The sequence below is a fragment of the Heloderma suspectum genome, chromosome 11, assembly GCF_057233095.1.
Source record: "Heloderma suspectum isolate Gila_16-S chromosome 11, 16-S_ref, whole genome shotgun sequence".
NCBI lineage: Eukaryota > Metazoa > Chordata > Lepidosauria > Squamata > Helodermatidae > Heloderma > Heloderma suspectum.
This window is the reverse complement of record NC_139468.1, coordinates 16,986,471-17,000,484: the sequence shown is the minus strand read 5'-3', so window position 1 is coordinate 17,000,484 and position 14,014 is coordinate 16,986,471. Positions and strand designations below refer to the sequence as shown.

Below are 14,014 nucleotides of genomic sequence, written 5' to 3'. Positions count from 1 at the left end.
ACTAGTCCTGATAACTATAGGCTATCTCCAGTATCAGAGGCAGTAGGCAGTAGTACAACAGTTGCTGGGGAACATGGGTGGGAGGGTGCTGTTACACTCATGCCCTGCTTGTGTGTTTCTTGTGGGCAGCTGGTTTGCTACTGTGTGCACAGAATGCTGGACTAGATGGACCTTTGGTCTGATCCAGCAGGGCTCTTATGTTCTTACTGCAACCCTGTGAGGTAGGTTAAGCTGAGAGTGGTGACTATCCCAAGGTCATATAGTGAGCTTGTGGCTGAGTGGGGATTTGAACCTTGCTCTCCCCAGTTCTCATTCAAATCACTACACCACACTGGCTCTCCTGAGAGATGCTCACTTTACCTCCTCCGTAATGGTCTTCTGCACGATGGTTGACAGTGCAATCCTATGGATGTTAATTCAGAAGTACTTCCCACTACGTTGTGGGGTTTACTCCCAGGTAAGGGTGCATAGGAATACAGCCTAAAGTCATTTTAGGCTTTTACATCATGTGTGTTTGCTCCCCTCCTGAAGTGGTTCAAACTTGCTAGAAGTTTTTTGATGAAATTATATTTGATAGGTGTTTGGGATTTTAAAAAATTGATTTGCTCTATTCTGCAGTTTTAGTGTTTTATGGCTGTTGTAAGTTGGTTATTGTTGTATCATTTTGGAAAAATGTAAGTTGTTTCCATTAATTGTTAGCTGCCTTGAGCTTGTTTTTGGAAAGGTGGGGTATAAATGTTTTAGGGTGCAATCCTATGCGTGTTTAGACAGAAAAAAGGCTAGCTGGGGCATGCTGGGAATTGTAGGACTTTTTCCTGTCTAAATATGCATTAGATTGTATCCTAAGTTAATTAAGAGGGTTCCATCCTTACAGATGGCCTTAAAAAAAGAAACATGCATAAATTGTACTTATTCATATTTATATACCATTCCACATCTAGCCAGATTCCAGAGCAGTGAACAATAAAAGATAAAAGAATAAAACTCCATATTGAAAGTTATTAAAAAAAGAATACTGGTTAAAATTGTGGCTGGTCAGTCAGGGAAGGCTCCCTGAAATAAAGATGTTTTGAGGAGGCGCCGCAAACAAGGCAGCTTTGCTGCCTGCCTGTCCTCCAGAGGTACAGAGTTCCATAGAAAGGGGGCCACCATACTGAAGGCTCTTCTCCTGATGGACTCCAGTCGGGCCACAGGTCCGTAAGTTAAATTATTTTAATTTAATAAAAACAAATTAACACTTGTAATAGGATAGGGCACTATTGTCTCGATCCATGCCCCGACGAATAGAATCCAACTTCACCGTCATTTCAGATTCAGCCGCTTCAAACCGGCGCCCCTTTGACACGCCTCTATCGAAGGATGAACGGCGAGGTCAAAAAAGAAAGAAAAAGGATCGTTCTAGCGCGGGGCCCCCGCCGCAAGTATCGGCGGCCGTTCCGATTGGTCAATCCGCGACTCCGGTCGGGACCGACGGAAGAGGAAGAAACGGGACACCGCAGCGAAGCGGGCGCACGAGCGAAGGCGGCGTGGTTCCCGCCGCGGGGCTGTCTGTGATTGGCCCATCGGGGAGCTCGCGTGGGCCAATGGAAGCGAGGCGCGCGCGCGGGAAGGACAAAACCGCGGCGGCTCGAACGAGCCCGGTCCGGAGCCAGAAGGGCGCGCGCCGCTGCTGGGACGGCTGCCTCGCTCGGGTTCTGCCGCTGCAGGAATGGTGCGGACCAAGGCGGACTGCGGTGGGACCGGCGGAGCCTACCGGAAAGGCAAGGGATTGGTTCCGACGGTGCCTGTGTTTGAAAGCCAGGCGGCCACACTCCACCGGGGAGGTTTTAGACGCTGCCGTTCGGCTTAGCCTACCTCAAAGGGTTGTTGTGAGGATGAAGTGGTGGCGATGGTGGGGCGTTCGTCTGCACCTGCACCGTCCTGAGCGCCTTTAAAAAAAAAAAAAAAGGCGGGGAGGGGGATGCAAGTGTAGCCAATAAAGAAGCAGAGAGCGTCTCCTAACTAGACAAGCTGCTGGCGGTGTCTTGTTATTCCTTGACTTGGGGAAGGGTTTGTTGGGGATATCTTTGCAGAGTTGGAGGGTGCAGCATGGTTCGTTGCAGGTTCAAGTCTGCCTGGATGTCACGACCCCGCCCCCCGCCACGCCTGGTTTCCCAAGTTGGTCGGAGCTGGCTGTGATGAGAAGATGTTTGGATGTTACTGCACTGAGATGCTCCATCTGCTATTGCTCTGCAGCTTTCTAAAGCGGCGCTCTGGTGCTAGAGATGGGTGGCGGGGCTGAGCCTTGGGGAGTGCCTGCACGATGTAAGCCCTGGGAAGAGTTGAGCAAATGGGCCAGTGTGTGGTGTAGTGGCAAGGGTGTTGGACTAGGAGCTGGGAGATCCGGGTTCTAGTCCCCACTCGGCCATGGAAGCTCACTGGGTGACTTTGGGCCAGTCACAGACTCTCAGCCCAACCCACCTCACAGGGTTGTTGTTGTGAGGATAAAATGGAGAGGAGGTGGATAATGTAAGCTGCCTTGGGTTCCTTGCAAGAGGAAAAAAAAGGCAGGGTATAAATGCAATAAAATAAAAAATAAAACTATATTACTATTACACTGATATAAAATAAGTCTCTTATGTGACACTTTCAAATGTTCAAAATGTTTCACATATTTTAATTTTATTTATTTAGTTATTACAGTTCTCTACTGCCCAATAGCTGAAACTCTCTGGGCCACAACTTACATTAGTTCGTTGCAATCCTTACCGGAGTTATCTAAGATAGTTTGGTATTCTTAACCCTGTATTGTAGCAGAAGGGCTGAGGCTTTGCTTGAGTGGCTTGCCTAAGGCAGGGCTGGTGCCAGGTTTGAGGGGGCCCTTCCTAAGTCAAAAGACTCTCCTTGGTGTGGGCTTACCTGATGGCTATGTTGCCATTTTAAATGTCCCACAACATTAAATGTCCTGGGCCACTTGCTATCACATTATTCTAAGGCGCTGTGGGAGACTTTAAATGGTGGCTCGTCGTCACCCAGGGCAGATACTGGCACCAGTGACCCTATGGAGGCTCCTACAAGTATGTGATGCTGGGCCTAAGATCAGTGCAACCTTGCCTTCCCTAACCCGTTGCCTGCCAGGTGTGTTGGACCACAACTCCCAGCATTCCCCAGCCAGCCACATCTGGAGGGCACCATGTTGGGGGTGGCTGAGCTAGTGAGTTAATGACAGTGATGGTATTTGAATTGGAGACTTCCTAATTTGTTGTTGAGCCTCCGTGCTACATTGACTCTCTCATGGGTGGATAGCTGGGAGTGATTGTGGCAGTAGGCCTTCCATTTCTGATGGGGCTTAGCCATAGTATCTGTGCTCAGAACTGAGACACATTCATTATCTACCTATAAGTGCCACTAAGTTAAACACTATTTCAGGGCTGGATGGCAATCTTTCATTTTTCTGAGACAAAACCCCATTGAACTTGGTGGAACCAGACTGGATTGATTTTTTAAAAAAGTTTCCCATTGATCCTACTTCATATATTTCTGAAACAATGGTGCAAATTTGACCACTAAATCATGTTTCTTTGCAGCTAAGTGGAGTATTATTTACTGCACTGTTGACTCGTTTGTACAACTAGACCTTGCCTATCTTTGTCACACTGTATACATTTTGCATGCTTTCCTTTTTTTACCTTTAGAGGGAATGTCTTTAAATATACTTCCCATATAGGGTATTTCTTATGACTGCCAGCTATGACAGTTTAGTAATATAGGAACTTGCACACTGGACACTTTTGTCTTTTTGCTTCATTCTGCCTTGGTTCAGCCCCATCCTCACAAAATCAAAGTAGCAAAGAAAATTGAAATGCCCTTAACTGATAGGTCAAAGCAAGATCTGATAGGTTAGGCAGACTTGAGTAGCTTATCTTCATCAGGTAAAAATGGTAGGTAGAGTGTAATCATATCTGAGAAATTATCAAATTGGTTCTACATCTACAGAGAAAAGCCTCCTTTAATTCAATGCATCTGGTAGAGGCAATGATTTGATTTAGTGATTAACTGTATGGCTAACATATTGCTATTCAGATTATTTCATATTAACCTAGTTATTCTTTAAGATAAACGTGGTATTTACAAGTTCCAAAATCTGTTTTAAATTTTAAAAAAGGATAATTTTAAAATGAATAATGTGCAAACAACTTCTCAGTAAGAATTCGTATGATAGAGTTCCGTGTAAGACTGCAGCTCAGTCATTCCTTCCTGGGAAAGTTGGGTGGAGATGAGCAGCTCGGTGCATGTTCCGAGTGGCTTCTTACCAACCAGACACCACATTACCTGGTTGCTTTTTAGCCCCAGAGTTTCACAATGTACCAGTTAAACTCTCTGTGTGTATTGGAGGTGGGAGAATCAGTCGCTTTATAATTGCTAAAGCTTTCCTTCTCCTCCAATGCCAGTGGTAGCTGCTAGGGCACCCCGGAAAGTGCTGGGCTCCGGAAATGCTAATGTGGGTTCCTCTCCTACATCACGGAAAGGTGAGTGTGTAGAGTGGGGATGGCGGAGGTTGATTCTTAGCTGACTTTAATGTGGCTTTAGACATGTGTTGTGTATTACCTGCTTTTGTTAAAAGGCATTCTCTAATCTCTGCTTTTGCATTTGACATGCATATGGATGGCAGCATCCTAATAAACATGTACTGTCTGCTGCTAATAGCAGCATAGTTATGGGTAGCTTATGTGTAGTTTCTGTCTGAATCAAATGCTGTACTAGGATTTTAAGACTCACCGAAATGTATAGCTGTGGGAGTTTATGTAGAGCACTAATTATCAAACTGTTAAATTCATGATTCAAGAAGTGTGCTGCAAGAAATTAAAGGCTCCAATGAGCCCAAGTACCCACCTATAGAGGAATCTGCTACTGGTCCTGCCTGCTTTTAATTGGCCTCTGCTGGGGACAGACAGGAAATTGAGCCATGCCTCTGTGATTGGGATATTCCTGATGCAGGGCTGCAGCACAATTACCAGCTTTTACAGGAGAGCTTCCCTGTTCTAGACTTGCCTCTTACCGCTCATGAGGCATGATCAGATCGATGACTCATGCAGAAGCATGAGGCTGGCAATAGTGCAGGTAGGTAATTCTAGTCTCTGCACCTTGGATTGCTCCTTCAGAGTTCTGACTGAAACCCAGAGCGGATTCACCACCCCAGTGACATCGGGGCCACCAGCCTCCCCTGGGTGATGTGCATTGCTTCATTTACTGCAAAATGTGGTAAGCCTGCCCTGCTGTGTTTGGGGGCCCTCACGCTCAATTTGCTGATGAGGTTCTGGCCCTTTGTCCAAGAGGACTGCCCTGGTATTACTGGAGGCAGGATGTGACTCTGCTGAAGGAAAGAAATTCCTATTCTTCCACACGCTAAAAGCAAACTTTCGATTATTAGGAGTGAGATGTGCTTCCCAAATCTGATGCAGAAAACAGTGTGCCTTAGAGGTTTGGAAAACAGTGATGCTGTTGAGCGCAAACAGTTGAGTGAGTTGTCTTTCCTGCCCTTTTGCAGTTTTTTTGAAAAGGCAGATTTCTGATGTAACATCCACCCAGATGTGCTAAAGCTGTGGGATCCTTTGTGGTTTGAGATCTAGGCTGCAATTCTTTGCATACTTGAGAGTAAGTGTCGTTAAACTCGACAGGGCTTATGAGCAAATTTGTATAGGATTGTGCTGTTTAAACCAGATGGGCCTTGCTTCTGATAAACATATTAGACTATGGCAGCTAGTTGCTTCAATCACCACACTCTGCTGTACTTTGAAGATAGGCTACTCCCTATAGCTTATGCTTCCTCATGCACTCAAGTTTATCTTTTGCAGCTGAGAGTAAGTACGCTGGTGGCAACCCAGTGTGTGTGAGGCCAATACCACCATGGCAAAAAGGGATTGGAGAATTCTTCGGGCAGTCCTCAAAGCATTCAGAGAAAGAGAACCAGGCCTCTGATGAGGAGCCAGGATGCAGCGGAATAGGAAAGCATAGACGAAAGTAAGAATGGGTGTCTCTACTTTCCCACTGTCATATACCTTTAAGGCATAATCCGATGCATGTTTAGACAGGAAAAAAGTCCTACAACTCCCTGTATTCCCCAGTTGTAGTACTTTTTTCTGTTTAAACATGCATAGGATTGCGCCCCTAGTGATGTGCAAGCCTTGTCTTCTATTGATTGGTGAAACACTAGGGTGGAGATTGCAAGACCCAGTTCAAATGTGGCTTTTAAGTCTATAAATCAGTTGTTCTAGCTTTCTCTCTTGGCTCTTGATGCAACTTTAAGTCATGAGACTCCCTCACTCAGTACACCATGGACATTTGGTAAAATTGTTAGGAGCCGTGAGAAATAGGTGCCAAATCTAGGGTTTTTCTGAAAACTGACCTAGTGGCCTTCTTGGGTGGAGGGAAGGCTTCAGAGGTCTACTTTTCTCCACATGTGGAATGATCAGAAGAATTTTGCTTTGTTTTTTATGAAGTGATTTTAAAAAACAGGTTCAGAGAGTTTCTCAGAAACATTTGGGCAAGAAAACTGTCTGTAGTTGCCTTGATTTAAATTGGTAAGCTCTGAAACTTGATTACGTGCTAGGGAAGAAGTATTTGACATTCATTGCCTTCTGTGTGTATCAAGGAAGGCCACAGAAGAACTCTGTTTAAGCCAAACTGGAAAACTGATTCCAATTCAAGACAACTAAGACTGAGTATGCTTGGTATAGGCTATTTACTTCAGTCCCTCTAAATAGCCAAGTATTCTGAATATAGCCGATTGGGATCTAGGGTATTTTGATAAATGAGGAATGTGAAACATGTACAGCTTATTCTAAATAGACTGGGACAATTGGTATGGGTAGCTGGAGGTCTACAATGTGGCAATCAAAATAGAAAATGGCTCCTAGATTTCAACTGCCTTGAGTGGGCCCCATCTGTTTATAGTCAGTGTTTTGGTACGGGGATGTTGGGCATGCAGGCTATGAATTGTTCTGTCCAGCTCATTTCAAAAATACCATGGGGTATAAACCTACATGTCTGCCAAAAAACTAGGACTTGGGCATTCCTTGTCTAAGGACAGATTCAAACTCTTAATCCACATTGTGACCTAAGATATTCCAAAGTTGTTCAGCTGAGGAATATTTTAATACTGCTGAGCTTGATGCACTTGAGCACCAGTAATTTGGTAGATATGCTGCATCAGATAAGCCATTTTGATTGCCAGCTACACAGAATTATCTACTTCATCTGGAGCACGGCAATTTCAGTCTCATCTGCTTGTTTTCCCTTCTGTTTAGTGCAGTGGTGGGCAGCTTGCATCCCAAAAGCCATATGTGGCTGCCACTGCCCCCCGTTGTGGCCCTAGCAACTCCCCCCCCAATTTAAAACATTGTTTTTCCTGGAACCAAATGGCATCTGTAGTGGCTACGGAGCACTCAAAGGGTTAAGTTTAGCTTGGAAATAAGCTAAATTTAACCATTATAGTGCTCTGTAGCACTACAGAGCAGTTTGCTGCTGAAATTCAGTGGCAAACCTGCAATTTGTTTTTTGTTTTGGGGGGGCACCCTGTGGCACCCCACAGACTACAGTAGATGCTAGGGTTCTGGGGGTGCAGGGCAAAAATGGTGCCTGGACCGCCAGAAGTTGCCAACCGCTGGTTTAGTACTACAGTAAGACCAGAAAAACTATTTTTATTTTGTAATAAACCCAAGATATATTGTTTGTAGCAATTTTGATAGAAAAGATGGTGTGATTCGCTGTATTGTCATATGTGTCATCATCCATGTCAAACAGCTTAAGGTTGTGACTCCTTCTTGGTCATCCTGATGATATTCATGCCATAGAATTACTCCTTGTTTTTACATTTAAAATAAAAAACTTTGAAAATAAAAAGTAAAAAGGCAATTTAGAAATATATATCTGTTATTTAAAGTTATCTTGCCTCAGCTATAAGGATCTCCTAACTGGAGAATGCCCCAATCATTATATTACTGACTTCTGTATGATTATTTCCCTTCACAGAGCTCGTCCTCTGCCTCCTTACCCTACAGACCATGACGCATCCTCGGAAGAGGACCAAATGTGAGCTAGCCTCGCCTCTTCTGCTCACAGGTTTTGCTATGTTCCATATCTGAGGTGGCTTTGTGTGTACATCTGTATATATGACACGTGTTTGGTTTGAGTACAGGTCTTTATAAAAACCAAGCATGCTGTTTTGTTTACTAAAACTTGAATGACTGTAAAGGGATTGAGGATATTAAAATTTCCTAGGAGCTTAGCTATCAATAAAGTGTTGCAGTGCTGAGTAATTGGTAACTAATTAATATTAAATGCTCTTTGCTTCTTTGTGCACTTCTTAAACTTTGATGCCATATGAGTGTTAAGACTGTCTTATTAAAATTCATTGCACAACCTGCAATTGTATTTTGGTGGGATATGTCTGCCCTTTCGTTCTGAGACCTCGAGAAGGTTGAACTGAAATTATCTGATTAAATAGAGCTTGCTTTATAATAAAATAATTTACAAAGTAAATTATAGAGTAATTGTGTTTCTATATTCTTTCTAGTTTGATAGGGCCAAACTGCTCTTCAGTCAACGGGCTCCCAGAGTGGCTTACAAGAGTCAATCATAGACAGTCTCTGACCTCAGGCTTACAATCTAAAAACACAGGAGACACAAGGAAAGGGATGGAGGAGGAAAAAAGCATGATGGTGATGGTTCATTCAGTTGCCCAGATGGATGGGGATATACATATTCTAAAACCAATTGTACTTGTAGAGTCTAAGCAGAGTGATATGCCACATGTTGAGAGTCTAAGCAGAGCCTGCTTTAAACAGGACCTTCTGAAGTATTTCTGAAACTGTCTGGAAGGGTGGTGAATATTAGGAAGACTGGTGAGCTGGGGATTAACCTGTGTCAGGGTGAAAACCATTGTCTGAAGTAGATAGTTCCAATAGTTGTTAATCTTGTTATCATATAGAACTGTGTGCCTAAACTGCTAATTCTAATGTGAGTTAAAAATTGTATCTTAGGGCTGAGAATCTCATTTGAAAACATGGGTTAGAAATGACTTGCTGAAATGTAATTGGGTTGGATCCAGATTGAAATCAACAGGTCTACTCTCAGTGTCATGACTGATACTTACAACAGACCCATTGATATGGGTCTGTTGTAAATATGACTAAGTCTAAGTAGAACAGGTCTCCTGTAAATATGTCTAAGTCTGGATCCAACCCATTATTTTGAAAGTTGCAAGCATCAACTGTGTATGTATAATATAAAGACCAGGTTTGGTTTTACTCCATTTCTGCTCCACTGAGCTGAGATAGCTAACCAGAAAGGACCCAAGACACAGATCGTAAGTAAAATAGATTTGAGAGATTTATTGAAATTGCAGCATACAAATAGTGAAAGTCTATAAGCTCAGTTCAGGGTAGTATAAAAGGCAATGCAATACAGAATAATAATTCTTAATACTTCTTCCAGTCTAGCCATCTAGTTTAAAAGCATTTAAGTTTCTGTGCTGTTCCAGCTTCCTAGCATTTTAGCACCGGACAACAGAAATTTATAGCTTTGATCCAATATAGTGGGTCTAAGAATAGAAGCTTCATTGTGGAACATGTTGTCAAAAAATTTAAAAGTAAAACGATACCACTTCTAGAAGATCAGAAAAAGTATAATACCAAAAGGAAGAAATAATGATTAATTCATAAAAAAATGCTAAAAGATTAAAGGCACAATCCTATGCATGTTTAGACAGAAAAAAGGCCTACAACTCCCAGCATGCCCCAGCCATGGGAGTTGTAGGGCTTTTCCTGTTGAAACATGCATAGGATTGCATCCTAAACGTAAATTACAACATTATGCAAAAGGGAGAAACTAATGGGAAAGATAAGAGGTAAAAACGAGAAAGAATGATCCAATTAGACCTGTCAAAGAACCTGTGTTAAACAATCAGCACAGGAAAATTTACACAAGCATCTGCAAACAACAAAGCATAACACTGCTCTGAGGAAACTTAGAAAAACAAGGTCTTTCCTCAATGATTTAGAAGAAAAAATGTGGTGGAAGCATAAAAACAAAGGTATCAGGGGGAGAAGTGTGTTCCCGCTTCTTTGTTCCCCTCACATGTCTCTGTTTGTGTTTGTTCTCTAGTAACAGTTGCTTTGGCTAAATTATAGGTGCACATTCTGCTACTTCAGAGAAACCATCCTCTCATTCTTCAAAAAAGTCAATTTTGTAGAAATTTTGCAAATTGAAATTGAAATTTAAAAACTCATTAAAACATTTTGGTAGATAGCCAATATTTCACAGAGCAAGATGCTCGTATATCTTTACCAGAAACTTAAAAACTAGATTAACTGAAAAGCAGACTTTTTTATTCTAGTGGATAAAAATATAGCAAAACTATATGAAAAGATGTCTTCACTTAAACATCTTTAAGGGTGCAATCCTATTAGGATAGGCAGCCGCCTATCCAATGCAGGGCAGGTGGAGTACAGAGGGGATCTTCTCTGTGCTCTGCCTGCCCTGCATTTTCTAGCTGTGGGATTTGGGGGCTGCAGGGGGGGAGGCCCAACGATGCATAGGACGTGTGGTACCGGCACTTCCGCACTTCCTGCCCCGGGAACACCCCTTTTGGTCCACTCCGCGCTGCTCTCCGAGCGTGGAGCCCAGGGACGATCCACGCTACCTATGAGGTGGCAGGGGAGGGGCAGGGAGGCGGTTTTCTGGGAACTGATCTTGGAATGCGGGCTCCAATGTCAGTTCCTGAAAACCAAACAATCCTATGGCCATAGGATTGCGCCCTAAACTGTACTTTAGATGTTTAGACAGAATGTCAAATGCCATAATCCAACAGTAGTTCCAGTTCCCTTAAGGGTGGATTTGCACTGGATTCACATTACATTAGCTGCAATTGCTGCTGTAATGAATGGACACAGTGTTTATCTTGTATACAATTGAGTTTTGTATAATAAAGGCAGAGACAATATCTCTTGTATTTCATGGCCTTTAGCTCCTATTAATTATACTTTTCCCCTCTATACTTTATATGTAAACATCTGCCAAATGAAGATAATTCTTCAACTTTTGGATGAAGTGAGCTCTAGCCCATGAAGGCTTCTGCCACTATAAAGTTGTAATGCTAAACACAATTACTGGCAAGTTCAACAGAAATTAGACTTATTTATACAGCACCAGCAACATGCATGGAGGGTTTTTTTTAAAGTACAAGAAGCACAGGTCTCTGCACTGAAAATCTTACTATGTAAAATTTGACTTTGGGCGAAAAGGAAAGTGGATATGGGAATAAATGCAGGGAGAATGTGATTATGCCAGTTACATGTACTTTATGCTTACTTATAGTACAGCATGGAAACTTAGGTGGTTGTACCCAAAACATGATCGAAAAGGTGGCTTTTGAGGAGGGATTTGAAGGATGTAAGAGTTGGCTGGTGTTTGGGGAAGCAGTCCAACTATACGGGGCAGCTAGGGAGAAAGGGCTGGCTCTTGAGGGAGTAGGAGACCTTTGAAATGCAGAGGCTGGTGGAGCTGGAAGAGCAAAGGTCACAAGCAGGTATGTATCTAGATATAAGAGTGAAAAATGTTGGGAGGCAAGGGCTTTGAAATTAAAGCAAGGAGCTTGTGCTGGATCCAGGAAAGGATGGGAAGCTGATGTAAAGATTTAAAGAGGGGCATCACCAGTGGTGTAGTGGAGAGGGATAGTGAAGTTTTCAAATTTTATTATTCTTTGTGACAGATTAGCATAGAGAACATCAGAGAATGAGGAAAATCAAGCAGAGGCTAGATAATGTTTTTTTCTTTGATGGCATTCCTACTTCACACTGACAATTTAAATGATAACACTTGCATTTCTAATTAAAATTAAAGGTTACATTTCAGCTAGCTGAACATTTATTAAAGCACAATGTTTTTTACAAGCTGAACGTATGCAGTCAAAAGTAAGCACCACTGAATTCAATTGAGCCAGGTAACTGCATAGGATTGCAATCCTGCTGATCCTAATAAATTGGGCGTTATATTATGTAGTGCTGCTGTTTGGTGTGTATGTATATGAATGTGTATACCACAAGTGGGGAAGCTTTGGCTCTCCAGGTGTTTTTGACTTAAACTCCCAGCCAATATGGTCAATGATAAAGGGATTATGGGAGCTGTAGTCCAAAACATCTGGAGGGCCCAAGATTCCCCATCCATGGTATATACAGTATATATTGTCTTAATGAGCTCATGTACTTCAACGTTTACCACACCACCACTGGATATCATGATCAGAGCAATGAGACAGATGAATAGGTTTGGCTGCAGAGTGTTGGATAGAAGGGAGGGGGCCCAGCTGAAATAGTTGAAGAACCAAGAGGACAAAATTGCAATAGTCTTGCTGAGAGAATCTTCGCCAAGGGGACAGAGTAAAGGGCTGTATTTTCACAATGTTGTAAAGCACCCTTCCCCAAACTGGTGCCCTCCAGATGTTTTGTACAACTTCCTTTGTCCTTAACCATTGGCCATGCTTGCTTGGGCTGATGGGAATTGTAGTCAAAAATATCTGGTGGGCACCAGGTTTGGGAAAGCTATTGTAAAGGGAGAAGTGATGCAACTGAATATGGGGAACAAAAGAAAGAGAGTGTCAAAACTAAGCACGTATTCAAAATGGATGATATTGTCAATGGATATGGGGAATATAGTAGGAAAGGAGGAGAGGTGAGAATTCGCCCGTAGATATATTGAGAGATGATGATGAAACACCGTTACTTCCATGTAAACATGCATATGTGTGCACTGCAAGGGCACAATCCTATGTGTATGTAGATACAAAAAAGTCGTACAAGTCCCAGCATTCCCTAGCCAGGTATGGTGGCCAGGATATGCTGAGAGTTGTAGGACTTTTTCCTGTTTAAACACACATAGGTTTGCATCCTAAATCTGTTAGTCCTTAAGGTGGCACAACACCCCCTTTGGTAACTCAGTGAAGCCTCTGGGATGTTCCAAAATCCACTGTCAGGCAATAATACTTTTATTATCTTAAAGGGCTATCTTAAGGAGCGCCTCTAACAACACCAGGGACGCCGCTCAATGAGATCAGACTCAGAAGGCCTTCTGTCTATCCCATCAGCCAGGACAGCTAGGCTGGTGAGGACTTGTTTTTCTGTGGTGGCTCCCACTCTGTGGAATTCCCTCCCTAGTGACCTCCACCATACCCCCTCTTTGATGAGCTTCTGCCAGGCTTTGAAAACCTGGCTGTTCAGGCGGGCATTTGGGGTGGGTTAGGGGTTTTTAGAGCAATGTTTTGTTGAGCTGATTATGTAAATTTGTTGTATTTCGTGTTATTTGTATTGTACATTGCCTAGGGTAGCCGGCCAGATGGGTGGCTAATAAATACTAGCACCAGCCATAGAGGTATGCGCAACACTGCGGGCCTCTTTAGTCCTAATAACGATATTCCTTAACCGTGGATTTTTCTTACGGACCAGCACGGCTTACTTTGTTTTATGTCCCTGGAATGTGATACACCGGCCCTATGTCTCGTCTTTACTTTCCCATATACCTCCCCCTCTTGTTCCCAGGCTTTGACCAGAACAGCCCCCTCCAACCTTAGCGGCTGCCGCCTGTATCATACCCCACGCGGGGCGACTACTCCCAGCGAGGAGCCCCCGCTCCGCTTTCCCCCATAGCACGTGACCTCGCTCCTCGCTCTACCTAAACGCAGCCAACTTCCGCTTGGCAACCGAACGCGGTTGCTAAGGCGCGTTCGTGGCGGCCGGGACCCGGAAGCAGTTTAATGACGCGGCCGAGGGCCGGCTCGCGTCTCTCCTATAGGGCGCCGGCTGGCATAGGGCGTGCCCCCAGGAAGAGCTTCCGGGGTGGCCCGCTCCCCCTTAGAGTGCCCAGCGGAGGAGGGGGCAGTGGCCCCGGGTTCGCGCCCCCTCCCGGGAGAAGCGGCTTTCCCCGCAAGACGGTAGGAGGCCGGGGGCCAGATGGCCGCCTGTGTTCTCGTTCGCGGCGTTCA

The 14,014-nt window shown here is 43.8% G+C and overlaps 2 protein-coding genes across 7 annotated transcripts in view; both read left to right on the top strand.

The window, feature by feature from the left end:
* Nucleotides 1-1,644: 1,644 nt before the first annotated feature.
* PCLAF (PCNA clamp associated factor) lies at nucleotides 1,645-8,529 on the top strand. Its single transcript, XM_084817021.1, has 4 exons — nucleotides 1,645-1,760; nucleotides 4,431-4,508; nucleotides 5,835-6,000; nucleotides 8,011-8,529. The coding sequence occupies exons 1-4, from the start codon at nucleotides 1,709-1,711 to the stop codon at nucleotides 8,072-8,074; spliced, it is 360 nt and encodes a 119-aa protein (XP_084673147.1). The 5' UTR covers nucleotides 1,645-1,708; the 3' UTR covers nucleotides 8,075-8,529.
* A 5,319-nt stretch (nucleotides 8,530-13,848) lies between these two features.
* Nucleotides 13,849-14,014, top strand: part of CSNK1G1 (casein kinase 1 gamma 1) — a 70,700-nt gene continuing 70,534 nt past the window's right edge. For 5 of the 6 annotated variants that reach the window (XM_084817008.1, XM_084817007.1, XM_084817006.1 and 2 more), the window contains exon 1: nucleotides 13,866-13,963. The gene's annotated coding sequence lies outside the window, so the exon portion shown is untranslated. Of the gene's footprint in view, nucleotides 13,964-14,014 lie in introns of all 6 variants that reach the window. The other variant, XM_084817010.1, reaches the window with a different exon arrangement.